Genomic DNA, 23,971 nt, shown 5'->3' with positions numbered 1-23,971 from the left:
GGACCAAGTTCGGAATACCAACATAAGAAAGAAAAAAGTTGCCAAGAAACGTCACAGTTCACCCCATTTTCGGGATAGAACATGAAGTCTGTCTTTTATAAGTGAATACTAACTAATGTTAAATGAATCTGTTCCCTTTTTGATGCCGTATCTGTTCGATTCTGAGCGTGGTTTTTTAAAATGGAACGTCGACCCATAAGAACAGCTGATCGTAAACTATTGTCAACAAGATTTGTTTATGATATCCGCTTAGTAGTGGCAGATGCAGTTGTCTGCAGAATGTTTACATGAGTTTCAGAAAACTGCAACGTGCGGGAAATGATTAGAGTCTTATTGATTATTCTAGCTGTGTCCATTACTTGTCGTAGTCATGAGATTACTGATGTGGATTGTACTAAGCTTCGGATGGGCCAGTATTTGTGTCCTGATCCAAGCTACGATTATATCGACATAAAAACTCAGCAACCTCGTGGTTGTATGCGTGAAACAAACAGAGCAAAAGGTATGTATTGCTTTAAATTTATTAAAAAAATCCATTAAGATCTTTTTTGTTTCAGATGCTGTATGTATACGCTCTAATCAAAATTTTTCATCGCAGTAATGTGCAGAGCAGCGCCAGGTATCGTCTGCCGAGACACAAAGAATTCAACTTTTTTCAAAGAAATTCCGTGCAAGTGGACGTAAGTATATTGCAGCATGTTGTTATGGATGACAACTGAAAGTAATATAGTTTTTATAATTATACTTCCCTCAAGACATTTGGGTCACACCTTTAACCTTTCCAATTCCATCATTATAATAATATAGTTTGTTGAAATCACTTTAATGTGAGGTTTCTGTGCTCCCCTTATTCATGTTTCCCCATGACATTTAGATGTATCATCATTAGCAATTTGTGCTGCCATTCGTGTGTAGGTTTAGATACTATGTGATATAACTAAGCTACACATCAGTAAATCCCTTATTTGTAATTGTGGAAAGGCCTCTCCGTAAATAATTCAGATTGTTTAATGTTCTATGTGGTTCCATAAATTTCTCTGTTAAAGGACAAAAATATTTTATCCGACATTGTTACAGAGGACTGGGATCAATAACTTATCTTAAATGGAATCTTTCTTTGGTGAGCCTAGTGAGGTGGGGAGTTGTTGGCACACTGGACTTGCATTCATATCTACAATTTAAAATTCCGTTCCCCAACACCAGAGTACGTGAGGCTAAACATCTATCCATATTATAAAAATGTTTGTATGTATCTTCCATATCTCCTCCTAAACCACTGGATTGATTCAAACAGTGAACTGATGGGGGGGGGGGGGGGGGGGGGGAGATAGTACGAACTACCTATCTCTCAAAGGGATGAGGGTGGGGGTGAGAAAGGAGCGTAGCTCATTGTATTCAAGTAGCCACACTATATTCATCCAGTACTTGAGAAAGAGAATATTTAGTGACTTGCAATCAACTTTACACACAACTTAAAACCTTAGACTTTTTCTCACTGGCACCTCCACATAAATATGAAAGGAAAGTAGTTTATTGAATACTTCATTTTCACTGTTCATACAGTAAAACTGTTGTACCAGCATGACCTTTTAAGATATTATTTCTTTACTACTAGCTGTATTCACAACACATTTTACAATATATGGTATATTTTTTCAGACTTACTCTCCAGGACAGATTGTCTGCTGACAATCTAGCTTACTTACAGGATGTCAATTATGAATTTTCGCAATTTGTTCTCTTTATTTTACACCACATCTTTTGTTTGATTTATGTTCTGTCCCCACAGCTGTGTTTGATTTCAGTCTCTTCAGAATTCTTCTACAGAATCTGCAGGCCATGCAAGGAAAAGCCCAATACCTACCATTGTAGCCAGTCCACCTAAAGGGTTGGGAGGTAACTCTACAGTGGTAACCCCCTGACCCTGCAGGGATCTCACTTTTTGATGCCTGAGCTATCGTGTAACCACACCTACTAAGGAGATGATGCTTGCCCATTTGGGGGCTCCAGGACTCTGGGCAATGGCTGTTGTGCCAGGTGGCCTTAGCTCTGGTTGGATTGTGCCTGTGGAGAGAGCTTTCACACAGAGTAGGCAATATCTTTGTGGCTATTTGACATCGTGAAATGACAAAAGTTGACAGACTGCAATTCAGTAAAGATCATTATGACCCTACAAATTTTCTCTCCTTGGCCACACACTGCAAGGAAAACAAGATCAATTGACTTGCAGACACAAACTCACCCCAGTTTCTGGGTTGTACTGGAACAGATGGAGGCTTCTTTGCTGTACTAAGCCGATGTTCTTTATAGAGAATATTGGTGGACTCTATTCCCTTACTATATTATGAAGTGCCTGTCTCCATCTTCATTAGGATGGCAAATTCTACCCAATCCTATTTGCTAATCTTTTGTAAACAACCTATAATGACTTATAAGACTCCAAACATGGTACAGGGAGTAGTTTTTCACTGGGACCCAATGCTGCAAACAGATGAAGATGTACATAAACTTTCAGGGAGGTGAGCGATCCACTTCATATGCTATGTGTGTCAAGCTGTGTCAGACATAAAGGCTGACACCAGTGCATTCATCCTTACTTTTGAGAGGAATTCATTTCCAGAGAAGATCAAATCCATGGCTTACCTCAGAGACGTGAAGCCACATTTTCCACTCCTTATGTACTTTAAATGCCACCATAGTGGGCATATATTTCCCTGGTGTACATATGACCCAATTTCTGTAGACTGTGGCCAACCATTTCATGAAAATCTACCATGTGCACTTCCACCTTTCTGTGTCAATTGCGAGAATGAACACCCTCCCCAATCCTCCAAGTGTGCTACCCTAATTAAGAAGTGCAAAATCCAGTAACGGAGGATCACAGATTAGCTCTCTTATTTTGAAGCTCAGAAAAGAATATGATTGTTTGTATCCTGTCTCAGTAATATCAATCTTGCAGTATGTGGTGTATTTAGTCCCTTGATGCTGACCTGTGGTAGTCACACAAATAAACTTAACCATGTGGGTGATTAGCCCCCCCCCCCCCTTTTTGTGGTTTCTTTGGCACCATCTCCGGGAATCATTCCCCACACCCACCCAGAGAAACAGCAGCCATCTCTGGCATCTACCAGTCACAGGGCTCCCTTTCCCCAGTAATCCACAGGTCAGCAATCTGACATCAGCCAGTGGCTGAAGCAGTTAGACTGGTGATCCAAGGGATGTCCACTCTTCTTCTGTTCTTACACCCCCGTTGAATAAGCCCAAAAATGAAAAATCTCGAGAGAAGGCTACTCTGGCGACCTTGGAGGTGCCAGATTCTGGTACGCTGTGGGCTCCAAACTGATGTTTGGGACATTGTTCCATCCCCCTTTGCAACAGACAATGATCCTGAAGTGTGACTTGTCCTCCTGGCACATTCAAACCCAACCAGGACACCAAGATGTGGTGATCCAATTTATCTGCAACTCTTCAAGGTTACCATGCATTCTATTTTACAGGCTCCGACAAGGCATCTGCAGAGATTTGTACATTGGTTCACATAGATCTTGTCTGTAAGTGGGCCTCCCTGTGTACATTTTGAAAGTGATAGGAGTGCAGGCGCAAACGACTGCTATGATCACTATTTGTAATGTTTGTTTACCTTCAGGCAGGGTACTTACTTACCTTGAGATGACCACTTCAACTCAATAACTCTGCCCCCCTTCTCTCCTACTTGGGAATTTACATGTGCCCCACCCATTGTGGGGAAGTACCACTTCATCTGGTTCTGTTCTTCAGACTGATCAGTTTATTTCTGACTGTGATCTTTGTGACCTTATGATCTCTTTCCCCAGTCTCATTGCTTCACTACAATGATCACGTCACTTCCTTGTCACTGCCTGATAGACTACTTACCGTGTAGGGTTCTCCAAAGAGCCAACTGTCGGCTGTCTGGCTGTAGCCCGCTCTCTGTCATATTGCATTGACGAGATTTTGGGAGACTTCCCTGGCTCAGTCACCTGCATTGCTGGAACTACTATGCTGTTTTCTATGGGCTCCCTATGCCACTATCTGATGCAATGGTGGACCAAATAGCTTACAACTGCTAGTCAGAATTGTTGAAGGGCCCTGCAACATCTCAAGTGAGTTCCTTCACCTACTACCCTCATCACTTTTAAGCAGCTCTGTGCTAAAGCTCACTATCTACTTAATGCTGGGAGCTCTACATCTCCTCCTTGAGAACATATACCTCTTCATCCCAGGTCTGGGCCATGCTCCATAGTCTGCTGGGCCATCAAACATCAATAACTGTTCTGAATCTCCTCCTTTGGGGTGGTATATCAACTAGTGCACCAGTTCTTGCAGCTCACTTTGTGACTACATCAGCATCCTCCTCTTACTCAGACATGTTTCTCATGTACAGGGTGATTATTTTTTTTTTTTTCCCCCCCACCGTGTATTAATTCTAGGGATTGATCGATGAGAGGATACACAACAAAAAATGCTTAGTTTCCGTGCTAGAGACCATTTATTCAATCATACATTGTTACAGAGACTGCAGTCTAATATGCACTGTACCATGCAGCCACAGTCACAGTATGTGCTGAAAATGGGCTCCATGAGCCTCAACACATGCGCGTATGCGCTGTAGCATGTTCTGTCTCACATGTTCACTTTGGTTTGGCTGCATCCGAACAGTGTCAAAGGCACCATGAATATGCTGCTCCAGTGTCTTCACATCTGGAATGGGCTCTGCATACACAATACTTTTGAAATGGCCCCATAACCAGAAGTCTCACGGGTTGAGATCCGATGAACAAGCAGGCCATGCAACTGGACTCCCTTATCCAATCCTTTGACCAAGGAAGTCATAATTGAGATGTGTCCGGACGTTAATGGCGAAGTGGGCTGGAGCACCATCATGTAGCAGCCACATAACCCTTTGAATCATCAATGGCACTTCTTCCAACACTCGAGGCAAAATCGCCTGCAAGAAACACCAATAGTTCTGGCCTGTTAGGTGATGTGGATGGAAGACTGGTACCAAAATACAGTCACCTATTGTCCTGGCCCGCACTTTCCAGCTGCACTGATGCTGATTATTTGCTGTCACCGTACCACAGGGGTTCTGCATACTGTCCCACAGGTGACTGTTATGAAAGTTGAAGATACCACTCCGCATAGAGCTGGCCTCATCTGCGAATAGGATGGATGACACAAATCCTGGAATTGTGGTTTCCTGGTAAAGAAAACAGTGACAAAACTGCTCCCGATGTGGAAAGTCTGTCACTAGTAATTCTTGTACATTCTGTAAGTGATAAGGGTAGTAACAATCATCATGAAGAATATTCCACACGGTCGTCTGGCTTATTCTATAGTGGTGGGCCATCTGTATGGTACTGACACGGCAGTCACCTTCCACAGTGTTAATCATACTTTCCTCCAGATGAGGTGTCCGAACATTTTGGATATGTCCTTTATGATACCCTGCTTTCTGAAATAACCTTGTCTCAGACAAACAGCAAAACTCTGTTCCAAACATTGAATTCTATGATTTCCGTCAGTGGGGATAGGTCTCCTGGTACAACCTTGCTGCCCACCACCCATTGCCATTTGCCTTTCCATAAGTAAACATTGTGTACAGTGCTGTATCACATCCATTACAAGGAGAGTCAGCTAGAGAAGTAAATCGGGCACAATGTTATCAGTTACTGTTGCAGGTGGGTGTGCTAGGGCATGACGTATGAGGAACAGTACCCCCCGATAGTAGGAAACCATGCATACTGTAACTGTGTCTGCATGGTACAGTGCATATTAGACTGCAGTCTCTGTAACAAAGTAGGATTGAATAAATGGTTGCTAGCAGGGAAACCTTGCATTTCCAGTTCATTAGACCTTTTTTGTTCCATATCGTCTCATTGATCAATCACTAGAGATTGTAACCGGTGGTAAAAATCACCCTGTATAAAAGACAAGTTGAAGATATCCCTCGTCCTTTACCCTGCATCATGCTGAACTGTATACGGAACCTTTCACTGACTGGGAATTGCTTAAGGCTCTTTACTCATCACTTGACACATCCCCAGGCTCTGATTCAATTCATAATCAGATGATCCAACATCAGACTCCATGAACTCAAGATCTTCGACACTAGTCTGCTAGAAGATGTTTTCCATTTGCAATGGTGAGATAGTAACATCATCCCAGTCCTTAAGCTAGCAAAAAGCCCAACATGCATCAACAGCTACCAACTGTTTATTTTTACCAATGTGCTCTGCAACCTGCTTGAAGAAATGTTAGCCTGATGATTATGCTGGGTTTTCAAATCATGTTATCTTTTCTCGCCTTATCAGTGTCAATTCCAGGAAGAACAGTCTACAACTGGCCATCTGATTAGATTGGTAACAGCAATCTGCCAGGTATTTTTCTTGCAATCTTTTTGACCTACATGAGGCTTACTATACCACTTGCACCATCACGTTTTACTTACCATCCCTGATTGTAGCCGTCGAAGACACATACTTATTATTTTTTAACCCTCCGATGGGTTCATGTTAACATTGGTATGTCACACTGCTTTCCATACATCCAAGAGAAAGGCATCCCACAAGGCTCTGAGCTTACTCTTTCTCATAGCCATCATTGGGATAGTGACCTATGTCAGACCACTGGTCACTCCCACACCTTATGCCGGCAGATTTTGCATTTGATATAGCTCCCAATTTGTAACCGTACCAGAATGCCAGATCCAAGGCATGATCTGAAGGGTCTCTGCCTGGACCCTTTCACAAGGCTTCCAATTTTCTCCTGCAAAAACACGAGTCTTGCATTTCTATCATCGTACCATGGTCAGTCATGACTCAGAGCTCTACTTAGGTACTCATTGTTGGACATTGTTACACAGTCTTGGTTTTTGGAACACCTCTTTGATTAAAAACTGACATTGCTACCCCATGTTCATCAACTAAAGATGAACTGCATGCAAAAGCTTAATGCTTTCTGATTCCTTGCCCTCACCTCTTTGACTGTTGGTTGCCTACTATCCTCTGCATGTATTGGGCACACTGGTTTCGGCCCAGTTGGACTATTGTTGCCATGTTTACGATTCAGTGATACCCTCAGTTTTTAAATTGTTTGACCCAGTCAATCATCGTGGAGTATGACTGGTGACTGATACCCTCTGGACTAGTCATATAGACAGTCTCCTTGCCAAACTGGGGATCTTTCCTCTTCAGTTCTGATGGTATCAATTCTTGCTCAATTATGCAGTCACCATCTGACAAGTCTCGAGGAATATTTAATTGGGTTGTCTCCTGCATGCGGACTCTAAGGGACCCTACATCCTACCTCCTTTGCCAGCTGCCTTAGTCACTATGTTACTATGTTTTAATTTCTTTTAGATGTGGTTGGCCTCATTTTTCTACCACATCCTACTTTCCGTTTTAGGGGTAGTGCTCTGATGAATAGTGGATGCTTTTCACCCCTTTAACACTTTGATTATGATGAATGGGAGAGGGAGGCACCTGTGAAAGGAATGGTTCCCATTGCATGTGGAGCCATGGGGGGACACTTCCCTGTCCCCAAACACCTACTACTGACCTGATTATTTCTCTCACTATATTGATCAAATGAGACTCCCTAGAATTACACAATGGATTTTTATCTGATGAATTATTGTGGTCCAATGAAGAGTGGGAAATGGACAAATAGGGTATCAAATTGACCAACGTAAGGTGTACTTTTGCATAAAAAGTTTTAATTACTTGAAAGTAATTATGTTAATTAAGAAAAACTTAATTGGTGATTTGATGGAAAAAATTTTATCTGAATTTTCATATCTAATCAAAGAATGGGAAATGGGCCAATGGGGTATCGAATTGATGAGCATGAGGTTGAGTATTGTAAAGAAATATTTAATTGCTTGGAAGTAGTCTGGATAATTAAGAAAAATATAATTAGTGAAATAATTCATGAATGGCTGCTACTTGCTATGAAAATAAATTGTCAAAAAATATCAAATCAGTGCATAAATTGAAACTTCTCGGCTTTCTCTTAATTTGTATACTCTTAGTAACAATATAATCCTGATTGATATTTAAATGTATTGTATTTCTTGCTTCCTGAACAAAGCTTTGAAAACAAAGGAAAGATGGTCAAATATTATGTGAAGTGATTTATCTAAAAGTCAGAGTAAAATAGATTAGCAAAACATTTGTCATGCCTTTGAGCGATGATCAATATCATGTGCAGCAGCCTTATGTCATGAGTGAAATTCCACCAGACCGATATCCCCTAATACTCGTTAACATTCCAACATTGTATGTTAAACATTTGAACTTTAAACTCTCACTTGGCACCTCATTTGCTGTATATGATTTAGAGAGTTATTCACAGGAGTGTCAAATGTTTCGTACTTCTAGATAAATCCTTTCTATAGAACATTTAACTTTTTTTATGGACCAGCTAATGTTAATTGTGTTCTTAGCTTGTCACTTTCATTATTATGAATCTCCTAGCTAAAAAGGATTCTGTGTACTGTAATTGTCTTTGTGTTTCAATCAGGATGACTGGGGGTAAAATGTGAGTGGGGTTTCTGTCACCACCAGTGAGACCTGAGAGATGTCTCTTTATATTATTTCTCAGTTCTGGTTTCACATTAATTTCAGAGCCTCAGTTTTACCACTCATACATACTTTTGTAATTCAGTCAATTTCTAGCTGACATCACTAACTCCAGATGAACAACCTCTTGATCAAGGGACTGGTGATTTCACTGTTTCGTCCCTTAACCCCAAAGCAAATAACCACTTAAACTGGCAGGTATGGCAGGATAGTGTAAGCAGATTCATGGATTTGAGTTGACAATAAGAGCAACAACTGATGCACACTCAGAACAGTCACAGAACAGAAAACACTGAATTTTCTTGAAATTATCAGGCAAAAATTGTTTAGTGAAGAAGCAAAATACAAATTGGTTACAAGACTAGTAATTTATTCATATCTACACGAAAAGCAACCTTGAAAAAACAAATGACAGAAAATGACTGCATGTATATTAATAATAGATTCCTTTACCACCATTATTTTTGCACCACTCTCGACTTATACATGTGTTATGTATTTCTTTCCATGCTTCTTAAGTTTTCACATATATCAGTGTATTTTCTGTCTTCAGAAAAAAGAACCATAAATTCTTAAACTTATTGCTCTCATTCAAATTTCCATTCTGTTTTTGAAACTTTTGCCATTGGTAGTTGCACTCATTGGAGATAATGTGTAAGTATATGTGATACAAAGTACTTCACATGTTAGACCTAGTACTCATCTTACTGAATCTAAACTTAAACTTCATTGTCTTTTAAAGTATAGTATTACCATTTTAGAAAATCAACAAATCTGTTAGGAATTATCCTTTTATCAAAGATAATTATAATCTCAGTCTCTTTTTCCTGTATTCAAAACATTATTTTTTAGTTTTTGTACTAAAAAATTTAGTGTTTGTCTCTTTATCTAGCCTCCATGTAAAGTCATTGTTTCTTTTCTTTTAGGAATGGTTACTCATTTGAAACAGCCCTGCTTCTTTCCATTTTCTTGGGCATGTTTGGAGCAGATCGCTTTTATTTGGGATACCCAGCCATTGGTCTCCTGAAGTTCTGCACATTAGGTTTCATGTTTCTTGGGCAGTTAGTAGATATAATACTTATTGCAACACAGACTGTGGGGCCAGCTGATGGGTCATATTATGTTATCCCACATTATGGTGCAGGTATAGAAGTAATTCGAAGCAATAACTGGACATACAAACTGCCACAGGATGACTGGTGAAACAGTATTCTGTTTGTTGGTCATCTATTAAAGATTAATATATGTGAAAAAATTGTGTGGTGGAAAAATTCACGAACGTTGTCTTCCATTGTTACACCACTGTGACTCTAGTGACATTTTAGACAGCTGCATCTGATACCAAGTGTGTTATCTTGAGTAACTGCAGATTTTCAGTGCTACATATTTATCCTGAATGTTACACTGAGTAGCATTCAAAGAGTGAACTGAAATATAGTATTCACTGAAATAACAGAAGTGAGAAATATTTTTTTTATCTCAGTGTGTCTGTTTAATTTACATTAGCCCAAACTTTTGCATTTTATTGTTAACCAATTTTGTTAACATAGGTTGTAAAGTGTAAAGTGATACACTCGTGCAGAAGGGAACAGAAGTGTGCCATGTCAAAGTGACATCTTAACAACTTCCAGTACGTTTTAAATGTTATGAACATATACTGTTTCCTGTCTGTGATTTTTAAAGTATTGTGATATATACTGAATAAAATGTTTGTATTTCTACAACTGACACACTTAGTAGTATTTCGTAATGTAATTATGTTAAATACTAGAATTATCATCTGGAGTATTTTTCTTTTACCTCAGTTACATAAAAATGACACTTAGAGTGATACTTTATGAATAAATACTGTGCTGAAAAGCATATCGTGAGTTACTGAATATGATGTTGAATATGAGCTGTATTGTATGCCTTCTGAAAAGTGGAGGAGCAGTAGGCAGAAAAATAGTGTAGGAGCAGTTTGTTTCTTGAACAGTATTAGTGATAACAGTGAAAGCATTTTATTGGCGTCTCAACCATGCATTGCACAGTAACTTGTATTTATTGTTTTCCCCCCTCACATAATTACTTTTAATTGGACTGAAATTTCTTCTTTATAACTCTTAGTCACTGAATATTAATGTGACATTTGCTGTCTCTGTTTATGGAAACCAATTCCATGTGTGGTATTTAGACATAATGTAAAGCAGGAACCTTTATCTCTGTATGCTTACTGCAGTGAGTGTTCAAATCAAAGATGAAAATACGGTTTCTGATTGAAAAACAAGCTTCAGAGTAGGTATTGAGGGTACTATACAATCACTCAGAGGACAATCAATGTATATTCATTCTTGGTGTGTGTTGATTGTTATTGGTTTGGGGGGATGGGGGGACAGTTAGAGAAGTGAGCAAATCCATTTAAAAATGTGTCGGGTCTGGAGGGAGCCATGCAATACTAAAAATATATAAACAGTTTATTTCCAGGCACATGCTGTACCATGACCCTTACATTTGAAGAGACATCAGATACTGTGCATTGTGCATTTTCAGCAGATTATCTCTCAAATCTAAGGTCAAGGGATATATATAGAGCAGAGTAGCATTTATAATCTTGTAGCTCCAGTAGGAGCAGAGACACAGCTACAACATGTTTTTTTTAATTCCCTGCTGTATAGGCTACCCTGTGCAACAAGTGTGTTGTATTGGGATACTATTGGCCTGCCTTATCGACTTGCTTTGCAACACAGAGTACACATTCAGAGCAACAAATGGTTTTCCAATCCCCAACATGCAGGCTGGCCTGCACTGCAAGCGTGTTGCATTGGAATAATTTTGGCCTGCCATATCAACCTGATTTGCAGAGCAGTATGTCGGGGGCAAAAAAGTGTGTTTCAAGCCCCCAACATGTAGGCTGCCCTGCTCAACACCTGTATTGTGCAGGTTGCATTGGCATACCTTGCAAGGAGTAAATGTGTGGATGGGCCCTCCTGAGCAGAGAGAGGGCAGTGGGGGTGGAGGATGAGGTGAATAGAGAAAAGGGGGGGGGGGAGGAAGTGGACAGAGCAGAGTGGGTTGCTGTGTACTGTCACACTATGGTTGTCATGAAATCCAGTACATGCAAGTTTGCCATAAACAGGCAAATAAACAGTGATATTGGCAGACCAAATCAGTACTGATAATAGAAATTAAATTCATCATATATCTGAAAACAACAACACACAGAACATCCAGAGACCAATCCGTTAGAAGTTCATAGTAACTTGGTAGTTGTGTGCTTGTGCATAAGACTGTCTGCAATGGTGCAACTGAATTTGTCAGGCACAGCTGAGCTGTGGTTTAACTCACTATGCCCATTTAGGGCGCACCATTGCAGCAGCTCCAAATGAGGAATGAGGCATCATATATACAGCAACTAAGTTGCCTTGGGCGCAGTTCGTATCTAGATCCCTATTTTAGAGAGGAAAAGAGATGTACCATCTAGACCAGAAAAGAAGCCTTTCCTCTCTTGAGCTGGTCCACCATCAACATCCTTATAAATAATTTTCTGTGTGATTTTGCTGTAAATCTCTGCCAAACTGTGTATAAATTACCTGATCTGTTTGATGCACTTCGTCATGGTGTAGTTTTTGTAGCAGACCTCCCATTGTTAGTCTGCATGCCTCAGTCATTTCACTATCATCTAGCCACTGCATTGACGGGACCATGGGGGTCTCCACTTGCTCCGGCAAGTGTTTATATGACTGTATGCAATTTTTTAATTTGTTAACCAGATTCTGCTCTCACATACCGTTTCTTGTATTAAATACTGTAGATTTATACTTCACTTTACATTTTTCTGTGCCATTGGAAACTCTCCCTCTGTTTTTGTCTTCTACCCCCATCATAGCCATTTTTTTCCTGATTTTTCATTCTATTTTTAATACAGTTACACATGAAACGTGTAATGTGTACATAAATATTTCAAAGTGTTATTTAGGTGAAGTTCCATTTAAATTTATTATTGAGTTGGTTACATTAAACATGCTGACTTTGGTGATACAGTTAGTTCTACTGGAAGACTGACTGTTTAAAAGCTATGACTAATTGAAAGTTCTACTGCAGTATGTATCATTCACAGTCTTTTTGTTGTGTCTGTCTGTGCTCAGCATCTCTCTTATATGGTGACTAGCAATCTCTGCTTTTCAGAATATTGTTGTTATTCCATCTCAGATTTTCCACTGTTTTGATGCACTAATCTTCAATGTTTTTCGTAAACCAGGAAACAGTTAAGCCTTGTAGCCTAACCTTGCTGATTCTCAAAACATTATGTGGATTCCAAGATCAGTAAATATCTGTATGTCAGTCTTTAAATAGACTGTCTTACTCCAAAATCATCAGATTGAGGAGAGCAAAGAAAGATTTTTTACACAGTGAAGTCGTGAATTTTTCTTAGGCTACTGTATTGAGTGTGCAAAAAGAGACAATAATATAAAGCATTTCAGTAGTTTTAGTAAGATGTAGACATGAACTGGATGGAGTGCCAGGCTTACGATCCAGGTGTATAGAGGAAGTGTGTAGCATAGTTATGGTTTGGTTTGTGGGCTCTGCTGACAGACCTGTGTAGGTGGAAAATCTTAATAATCAGGCAGGGAAGACTGTGATCAAAATTTTTTTGAGGTCAAAATAAATTGTGTTGTTCCATGGAAACCAAAATATTTCATTTGATGCAAAGGTTTTTTCAGGACATGAGAAGGTGGCTAAATTTGAGACTCTAAACACTATTTTATCTTCTTGTCCAACTGATAAATCTATGTTGTTTTCTTAATAGCAACAATAGTGCTACAGGGATCCTCTCAGTACAGTAGAAATATAACTACATTTATGATAAAAAAAATTGAAGCATTCAGAAGGGGAGGAGGGAACAAAATGAAACTTTGCATATTGAGAGGATGTATGATATTATTTCACTGATTGCAAAATCAAATCAAATTTACAAAGAACATGGCCCTTTATAAGCCCACTTATCACTGTGAGATTGCACTCCCTCTGACCCAGATGCATGCTTTGATTCATTGGAAGGGGTATCGATAGCCATCGTATCCCCTCCTGAGGCAAACTAGTCTACAGCTGTTGTAACTGGACCTTGATATCCTGGATACTGGAAATGAGATGGAATTTACATCAGAGCTGGTCCTACACATGTTCTGTCAGGGACAGTTCTGAGGAACTTGATGGCCACATGAGTACTTAAACATCATGCAGACAGTTCATAGACACATCTACCTTGTGTGGTCTAGTACTGTCCTGTTGAAAAATGGCACAACAGCTCTCACAAGGAAGGTAGCTCATGAGGACACAGGATGTCCATGATATACCGATGTGCAGTGTTCCTCCAGATGGTACCAGTTGTGATCGGTAGTCCACACACCATGTCACCAGGAGTAAAATGGTTGTGCCTCTCCAAACATTGGAAGAATCGGACCTTTCCCCAGGTCAGCTCTGTTCTCGCTGATGATGGTCATCCAGGATAGTGCAGAACTGCGATTTATCAATGAACACATTGCAATGCCATAAATGAGCACTCTGTGCTTCCCAGTAATGGCGCCACTGCAGACATTGTCATTTGGATTGTGGTGTTAGTGGCAGCTTACACATGGGATGGTAATTCCTTGGTCTTGCTACTGCTTGTCTCCGACCGGTGGTGCAAGGTGACACAGAATGTTGCAGGCAATCCATTACATGTTCCTGAATGACAAGTGCAGATGTGAAGGGACTACAATGTGCTTGGTGCACAGGGACTGTCCTTGCTTGTGGGGGTCAGATGATGTTGACTGCAACCTTGACTGTTAGTATGTCTGCCCTCACATTCTTATACAGCCCACATATCTGGATAGTGAACAATTTGACTATTCAACTCGATGGAGACTCACATAAGATCCCTTTCAAACTCTGTCAGCTATTGATAACACTGTCTCACATGAGCTTGCAATATCTCTGTGACCTTCGCAGTAATCACTCAATATCTGTCACTTTTCACACTCCATATATGCCCTATTACACTTGGCGACAACACTAAACAGTAACATCAATACACTGTTGTAACCATTCCATCCATCACGGAGAAATGCAATTCTAATCATTTACATACCTGCTGATTGTACGTATGTGACTGAAGTTACATTGACATCTGATCATGTCTTCTGGATGATTTACGTTTTTGTCAAGCAGTGTTGTTTGACATGGGGTGCTCAACTGCGTGGTCATCAGTGCCCATACAATGCTCCAATATTTATACAGTCCAATTTTAGCCACGTTCACAAATGATGATGATGAAATGATGGGGACAACACAAACACCCAGTCCCCAGGCGGAGAAAATCACAACCTGGCCAGGGAATTGAACCTGGGACCTCATGATCCAGAGGTGGCAATGCTAACCACTTAGACCATGAGCTGTGGACGTCAGGCAGTGTATTTCAACTGCAAGTGAGGCTGGCAACCATCACTAGTAACCATTTCACAAGTACAGGAGTGTGGGTCAAGTAATCCAAGCCCTCCAATTAATATTTCTTTCTCCTATGTTGGTGTAACTATGTTGCACAACTAACTCTTGCATTCTGCATCTTTCATAGGGCATACATAATGTGGTCACAGACACTTTCTTTGTGATCATGAAAGTTCATAGAATAGAATAATCCCTTTCCATTTAAACTACTCTATATATGTGTCTATTCTGATAATGAATTGATTTTGAGTGGGAGGATCTTTTATGCCTTGGCCTGTTCGTAAATACTTATGCATCCAATACATTATTTTATATTTCATTGTTTTTGCTGGCAGATCAACAAGTGTGCTCTTAAACTCCCTGGCAAATTAAAACTAAATGTTTGACTGATCCTTGAACTTGTAATTTTGCCTTTCATGAGCAGTGTTTTCACTGCTGATTTATCATGGCATGAATCATGACCTGTCCACACAGTTTTTATGTTAATCTGTCCTATTTTTCAAGATCCATAGAAGCTCTCTTGCATATCTTGCTGGATCATCTCACATGGAAGAAAGAATATTGCAGAGTATTTGCTTAGGCACAGCGTACAGGTTGTTTCCAGTATTAATCTTTGATGCTGCAATTGAATCCGCATTGTTTTGAACTTCCTGACTCATTGAAACCATGCACTGAATTGGGACATGAACGTGGAGCCTTGTCTTTCATGAGCAATACTATCATTAACTGAGCTGCTCAGGTGAGACTCACAATCGGCCCTCACTTATTCAATTCAAGTAGTACCTCTGCCCACTTTCCAAGCTTGACAAAAGCTAGCTTCCTACATACCTTGCTGGACCAGCAAGTTTAGAAAGTAGTATAGAAGTACTTGATTAATTGAATTTGAGAGAGTAGGTTGTGGGTTGTGCCCAGATAGCTCAGTCAGTAAAATCATTGTCCATGAAAGGTAAGGTTCCGAGTTCAACTCCTGGTACAGAGTTCATTTTCAACCTACCAGGTAGTTCAGAGCAGTGCACATGTCACTGCAGAGTGAAAGGTTTATTCAAGACTCCTCTTTCTTTCACATAATGTCTTTTGTGTTCAGGAACACATCTTTTTTAATGCATGCTTACTATTTTTTATTTTATCTCATACTTCAAAGGTTCAGGAACTTGATGCAAGTGACTGTTAATTCAAAGAAGTATAATTTTTCTGATCATAACAACTCCCCCTCTCCCCTGGAACAATTTCAGTGTAAACTGTGTGGATTAATAGTCTTAGGAAAATTAAAAACAGAAATTTTGTCTTGACTAGTTATTGTACTGGAAATACCCCTTTAAGCAACTGTTCACTGGAATCCTTGAGGAAATGTATATTTTAGCAGGTAAATTTGTGTTAATGATTGATCCTGAAAAGTGAAAGTTGGGCATTACTTCCTTCATGAATTTACAGCCGTGAAGTCCGAATCAACATTGAGAAACAACATTTTTGAAGAAGAAATCACATGGAATTTACAAGTTGGCTGGCAGCCATCCATGATGTTGAAAGTAAATCTTGGGCACAATAAAACAGAGATGGTATTTTATAGTGCTACTGGCAAATAATTTCAGAACTTAAAGATACTCAGAGATCGACAAACTTATTCTTGGGGTATGAAAAGCATCTACACATGTGCTTCCACTGAACCTTCAATGATATATTTCCTGTAGAAAAATGAAATAAGTAATTTGAATGCAGTGGTATGATAAAAAGCAAGTAGTTATACGAGCTTATCAGATTTTTGTGTTATATTTCATGACAATGCATTTTCTGTGTTCTTACATTTGAAGTACTTTGAAAGCTTGTTGAGGTTTTTTTTCTTATTTTGACTGGATTTACAGTATTATTCAGAAGCATAGCTTTATTGGAGAGCTTCATCAATGGGCCTTCTGTGGATTTCTCCTCACCTTTATATGGTCCTTCCTGTCACATTACTGCTTTGTATATTAGATTATGAAAGTTTTGCAGGACAGGTTTGAATTAGAGAACAATTTCCTTAAGGAAGTGTTATAAACATCACTGTTGCCATAAGTAGCATAATGTCTGCTATTAGAAGTCCAATTGAGGGCTCTTACATAAGGCAGATTTTCATTTGTTTGCTCCTTGGTAAACTCTGTATCAGTGGCTATCAAGTGCACTGTGGAGCAGACTGTTTGTGTTATACAGTATCTAGTTTTCTCTGGAGAAAACCATATGTGTCAATTTCCATCATTCAAGAACATTTACAATCCACTTACATTTAAATAAAGAGACTTCACTCTGTGATTGAAAGATTTGACGAGGCTTTTGGTCTTGTATGTAATGAAGACCTATGCTTCTTACCAAATATGAAGGATCGGAAGGCAAGATCCTTCAAAGAAATTAACATTTTAAAGTCCTTCAGTAACAAATGTTTAGACACACTGTGTGCATATGCGTAATTTATATAAAACATTTGTGTGGTTCTGGATGGGTCATGGTCACCAGCTGTAAAGAGCAGCAAGAGCTGTGTGCCTATAGGTCATGGCTGTTATCCACCATGGGTAGAGGTGGAGGGTAAGTTTCAGGTGCCTACAGCAGAAGTCCTATAACTGTGCACGTAGCCTCTAGTGACACTGGTGAACCACACAAATTGTCCAGTGAGAACTACACATGATGCAACAGGCACACAGGTTCTTGTTCAGAGTGTAGTCACTCCGATTCCGTTTGGTTGTTCACCCTGTTATGGAAATGGCTTTCATAAATCATCTACATGGACGTTTATTTGGAACCTGGAGTAGAATACATCAGAGCCTCCCTTTTTTATACGTGTAATATTTTATGTCAGGACTTTAATTGTGTGCTATTTTATGCTGGTGAGTCTAAACAAGGGGATGACTTTTGCTACTCTGTGCGTTGTCCTAACTATATCCCTAAGGTCTTTTCATCTAACAAATTTCCTGTTTTTGACATGAAGCTTCATGCTGATTAAGGCCACTGGAACAGAAGACATGCATACAAGTTATAAAATCCATATGCTGAGAGTCCCTGAGTGTGTTTCAAGCCATCCTCGACATGTAATCAACAGAGAAATTAGCCCAAAATCTTCAGGATGCTTAATTCACCTGCAAAGGCTGGGAAAAGTTTTGTCCATCTGATGAAACGCCCTCACTGTTGAGGCATAGGCTTATGAGGTAAGTTCATAGTAGGAATTGGCAATTATGTGGATGAGGTGTCACAATTTGGCTTTTAATGATTCAGTTGATAACTGGTATTTTTCAGTCATACACCTCTACGATATATTCATACTGTAGTGCTGATACTATATTTTTGGCATTAATATGGAACATGGTAGCTCAGCCATAGCAGCTGCAGAAGTTATAAGCAGCTGGTGGGCTCCAAGGAATTGGCATGCAAGTTGCAGCAACAAGCTGTTTATGCATTGTGATGTGAGCCAGGTTGGGCAGTTTCTGCACTGTTGAGCCACAGATTTGTTATTCTGTACATGTCTGGAAGCAGTGCACTGGCACAATAAATCAGTTTCGAACCAGTGTAAATGCCCATCAATTCTAGCAGAGGAATTTCCAGTCTGGTGGCACTACTGTGAGAGGACTAGCCCAGACGCTGAAGCGATATGGGTCAGCAGCCATCTTCCGCCAATGCCAGACCATCTTCTAACACTAAGTCCTCCTCTGTGGACTTGGCCCCTATGTGCTGGTGAGCTGCCTCCAGACTCACTCCAGCAGCAGCCAGACTGCTGCAGTGGTGGGCAGCAGATTGTGATATGTGTGGTACAGCCACTCATCCTCATACACTGTTTGGGGTGTATTGGTGCCACACAGCACTGCTTGCAGAGGTGAGTTCCAGCCCTGGAGGCTGTCGTGCCATGCAAGAATTCCAGCATATTTACAAACTATTGGTGGGTACCACAAGCAGCCAAGTCACACATAACTGGCCCTGCTCATTAGCATTCCTGAATACCGATGTCATGGCCAGCCTCATGGCCAACTGTAAGCTATAGCAGTACACCACAGGTCATCCATGCTATGCACTAAAGGTGGCATTTCTTTAGCAGTGCACCATGAGTCATCCACACTACACGCTAAAGCGGGCAGCACAGCGTTACAAGTGAAGTAGGATGGATCTCAATGAAGTGTTTGAATTTCTGATATTGTTTTCATGAGCCATCAATGGCCTGCACTTTCTCCACGATCCACCACCGCAATCCACAGCACAGTAGTAGCCATCCAGCTCTGGCCACTACAGTAACTTATGACTGAAAAACACATTTGTGTAGTTTTGTACAGTATTAGGCAAATGTCATGTGTTTTTCATTCTTAATACATGAAATATTCTTCCAAGATCCAATGGAACAGTAAATTAATACTATTTATACTTTAATGGAAACTGTCTTAAAAATACATTTTTAGGTTAGTAACTAAATTGTCTAAGAGGTTAGCAGTGGCCCCGCATTTCTTGCAGTGCAGTACTTAAAGCAATGAATGGGCTTGCAATATCCACTGACAGATCATGACACTATTACCTTGATGTTGTCAAGTTTTCAAGAACCTTTCAAAGTTCTGTTTGGGTTACTGTACCTGAAGTGTTGGAAATGAACACTTAGTATGTTCCTCAGTCTGTATCTAAAGTAAAAACCTAAAGTATTCTATTTCATAACACTCTACATATTTTCTCTCTGCTCCTGAATAGAAAAATAGCAGTTTCAGAATATATTTTTGTATTTATTATTTTTTTGTACAAAAATATTTGTTACACTTGTTTTCACATATGAGGGTAATCCTAAAAGTAAGATCTCCTATTTTTTTTCTTTTTTATAAATACATAGACCTGTTTATTTCTACAAGGGTTTACATAAGTTTACAGCTTGACATTTAGCTATTTTTCGACATAATCACCATTTCTGTCGATGCATTTTTGTAGACACTGTGGCAGTTTTTGTATGCCCATGTCATACCAGCTCACCGACATGCTGTTCAGAAAGTTATGAACCTCTTCTTTCACCTTGTCGTCAGAGCTGAATCGCTGGGACCACAATTAACACTGACAGGTAAATTATCGCTGACAGGTACTGTGAGACTCTGACTTGGCACCCAGTGACTATTACCTGTTCCCTAGGTTAAAAGAATATTTGGCTGGAAAGCGATTCAGCTCCAACGACGAGGTGAAAGAAGAGGTTCATAACTTTCTGAACAGCATGGCGGCGAGCTGGTATGACATGGGCATACAAAAACTGCCACAGTGTCTATAAAAATGCATCGACAGAAATGGTTTTTATGTCGAAAAATAGCTAAATGTTCAAGCTGTAAACTGACCTAAACCATTGTAGAAATAAACAGGTCTATGTACTTATAAAAAAATAGGAAACCTTACTTTTGGGATTACTCTCGTAGTATCTCTCTTTCTTTTACAAGGTCTCCAGAGTAAGTAGTGTTAGTGTTTGTGCTCCAGTCACAGCTACACATGTCATTCCTGTTGCGGGTGTTAGTGGAAATTACTATGTGCAAGACTGGAAGACCATTGCCTTCATAATAATGCCATCAGCAAATAGTAGTACTTCCATTCTGTTGTTCAGGTCTCATCTGCATGATGAAACACTGTGACATCTGTATGGCTGGTGTCCTTAGGAATTACAGACACTTGGAAGATTGTTCCTATGCAGACTCTGTCTAGAGACAGATATGCCTGCCAGGTCAGCATTCCATTTGCTCCGGTATTCTGAGGACTTATTTACATTGAAATCAACTACATTGAAAATGTATCCTTAATGACTGGAAGAACAGAATCTTCAAATATGACCCATGTTCAGTTTGTAAAATGACTTTCATTCTGCGTTTTTCTGCAGAGACTCTAGGAAAATGACTGAAGCCCAGAAACTTCATAGAAATATGATAATTTGTATGGCAGACACATTTGTGTGTGTGTGTGTGTGTGTGTGTGTGTGTGTGTGTGTGTGTGTGTTTGGGGGGGAAGGGGGGGGCATTATTGTCTTTGGATAAGTTGTACTGCTTTAAGGTACATGCAGGGTGATTTTCCTAAATGGGGATGAACTGTAGGAAATAATCCCTAAGAGGATAGGGAATAAAAAAGGTTTTGAAAAATAAATCAAATGTTTTGCAATAACAGTGGCAGCATTTGTAAGGGAGACATTATTTCTTGCACCACATGCATTCTGTTTCCTGATACTTGAAGGGTTCTCTGTCAAAACATTTTTGAAACTGAAAAATGAATGAAACTTTTTTTACACCGGGGCCATAGATAGCAGAAATGTCAAAGCAACACAACAGCAGACTGCATGAGCTACATAGCTCATACAGTACTTGAAGGCAAAATAAGCTCTTTTGATGTGTGAGCGGTTATCTTCCAGCTCAATGTCAAAGTCACTTGAAGTCACTGGATTTACAAGTCAGATTTTCCATCCTAACTGACAGCTATTAGTTGACCAGTGTAAAGATATTTATCATTAGTTTAAATGGTAATCAGAGTGAATGAGAACTTCTAGTGGTTACTGACCTTTGTGAAGCTGACCTCGATGGATCCACTGAATCTCAACAATATCACCCAATGCACCATTGATGAGAACAGCAGTAACTAAAATGTTTGCGCTCAACATAACTCGAGCATTGGATGCAATATTAATTTCATCAACAAGTCCACCACAGTCATTAACATTTGGTGTATGATTTGCTTTCAGTGTTGGCTTTCCTGCATCCTCTGCCATTTCAGAGTAAGTGTTGACGGCACAAACTTTTGCAACCTCTTCTGCAGGCTTGTGCTGATACCAGCGTGTGCACAGTGCATTAGTTGGATGGATCTGAAGACAGCTACAAGGTATACACTCTCTGTTCTCAATTAAACAACATCCATGTCCTCAGAAGTGAAGTTGTCTTTGCAAAGTCAGTTAAGCAATTCAATGAAGAGATTATCTTGCTGTCACATACTCTGCTGGAGTACCATGAAACTGGGAAAATTGCCATAGATTAAAAGTATACTCTTAAGACTTATTCTATAGTTGAGTCAGCTTAATCATGTAGGGGAAGCATTACTCATCTGCAGAGTTGTGGCACCACTGAAGCATTACCATAGAGACATTTATGAAATGGTATCTTTTGTTCTCAGAATGCCCTGAATTTATTCTTGGTTAAAATGAAGCCATTTTGGCAGTTACATATCATACCCGTGCAAAGCATTATATGTAAAATAGCTAAATCTGAAAGAGATGAACTTTTTGACGACACATTTGCTTTCATAGCATCTTCTGTTCTTGAAATGTCCTAAATTTAGTACTCAGTTCAAATGAAACATTTTTAACAGTTAAGTATCACACCAAAGCAACTTTTCAACTTTTCATGTGCAAAATACCTAGGCCCTGAAGAGATGAACTTTCGGACACTTAATTACATAGGTAGCAGCAGCATTTTCTCAGCTAAGTTTTTCCTGACTGCTTTGATTACTTTAAAGCAAATAAACCACTTTTTACAAAATGAAGCATAGAGCTTTGATATGCCATTTGTCCATTTACCATTCTTTGTCTGGTTAAGAAAATTCAGATAAAAACCCACTCTGTAATATTTACAGGAAGTCGTGTTTTTGTTACACTCAAACATTTGACCAAATAGGTCATGTGGACATATGGCTGGAAATCCATTCAAGGGAGGTACATCACTTGAAGGTGGAGATGAAAGTTGTTTGACAGAATAGGTGTCAGTGATTGAAAGTGCACATGAGAACACACTAGGCAAATGTTAATGCTCTGTCTGTGCTAGTTTCATTTCCACACTCAAGAGGGCAGCAATGTCGTCCATGACAGCTGTCACTATCTTTATCACTTACAACATTTGCAGACCTTATTACGTATGGACTTGCTTCCACATATGTTATATTAGAATTATGTTTATCATTTAGATTAGAACTTACGTTATCCATCTTTCCACACAATATTTATTTTGTTTTTTAACCGAACAAGTTTCAGCTATTTATATTGGGCACAGTCAGTGACTTTCACTTTTTCATTCTTTTCATGTGGACATTGGTTCTCCTGTATGAACTATATGTATAGTGTACAGGTTTCCAGTAGACAGTATGTCATACTTATGCAGTTCACTGTACATAAGTGTGACACACTGTCAAGTTGAAACCTATACAGTTTGCGGTCACCTACAGTGTGCAGCAAAAAGGGTTATGTATAATGCAGTGCGTAAATGTGTCATACTATCAATTGGAAACCTGCATGATGAGCATGTTGTGGCTACAGAAAAGAATAGAAAAGTGAAAACCCCCGTTGATACCTAGTATGAACATGAAACATATTTGATTAAAAACAAAATAAACATTCAGTTGCAAAAAATCGATAGCATGTATTCCTATATACGTGATGCTGGTGGAGCACAATGTGGCTAAGCTATGGAGTTCAACATTTGGCGAGTGGTAAATCATCCCAAAAGAGGTTAAGAATTTAATAAAATTACATTTTGTACGATGCACAGTGCTACGATAGTGATGCAAGTATCGAAGACGTGAGACAAAGTAAGATGAGTAAGTATTATACCTGACAGTGGAAGTGGTCAATCAATGGCAGTGTGGACACTTTTCCGGACAAATTAACGAAAGGTTCTAGATAAAGTCTCATGTACAAAAGTCAACATAGTATTGTGTGGAGACATAAACGTAAACACAAATATAAATGAAACAATCAGTACCCTGTAAATACCCTTTAGAGTTTTGGCTCTGCTGTTGATTAGGGTTACCGCATTTTTTTTACACAAAAAAGGGGAAACTTTCTATATTTTAGAATGAAAAAAGAGAACTCTTTCCATATTTTTGATCCAAAATTGAAAAGGGACACTTTATTCAATAGCCATACAATGACCACAAATTATACATTTGTTGTTGTTGTGGTCTTCAGTCCTGAGACT

The 23,971-nt window shown here is 39.5% G+C and overlaps 1 protein-coding gene across 1 annotated transcript; it reads left to right on the top strand.

Annotated features, from left to right (window-relative positions):
* Positions 1 to 31: 31 nt before the first annotated feature.
* On the top strand, positions 32 to 10,328 carry LOC126482283 (TM2 domain-containing protein CG10795). Its single transcript, XM_050106271.1, has 3 exons — positions 32 to 502; positions 599 to 680; positions 9,527 to 10,328. The coding sequence occupies exons 1-3, from the start codon at positions 319 to 321 to the stop codon at positions 9,801 to 9,803; spliced, it is 543 nt and encodes a 180-aa protein (XP_049962228.1). The 5' UTR covers positions 32 to 318; the 3' UTR covers positions 9,804 to 10,328.
* Positions 10,329 to 23,971: the final 13,643 nt, after the last annotated feature.

Source organism: Schistocerca serialis, chromosome 5, assembly GCF_023864345.2.
Source record: "Schistocerca serialis cubense isolate TAMUIC-IGC-003099 chromosome 5, iqSchSeri2.2, whole genome shotgun sequence".
NCBI lineage: Eukaryota > Metazoa > Arthropoda > Insecta > Orthoptera > Acrididae > Schistocerca > Schistocerca serialis.
The sequence above is the reverse complement of the archived record's forward strand: the minus strand, read 5'-3'. Positions and strand labels throughout refer to the sequence as shown.

Coding starts and splice junctions, on each gene's coding strand:
- LOC126482283 (XM_050106271.1), top strand. CDS start 319: ATGATTAGAGTCTTATTGATTATTCTAGCTGTGTCCATTACTTGTCGT. Junction 503..598: donor TGAAACAAACAGAGCAAAAG/GTATGTATTGCT, acceptor TTTTCATCGCAG/TAATGTGCAGAGCAGCGCCA. Junction 681..9,526: donor GAAATTCCGTGCAAGTGGAC/GTAAGTATATTG, acceptor CTTTTCTTTTAG/GAATGGTTACTCATTTGAAA.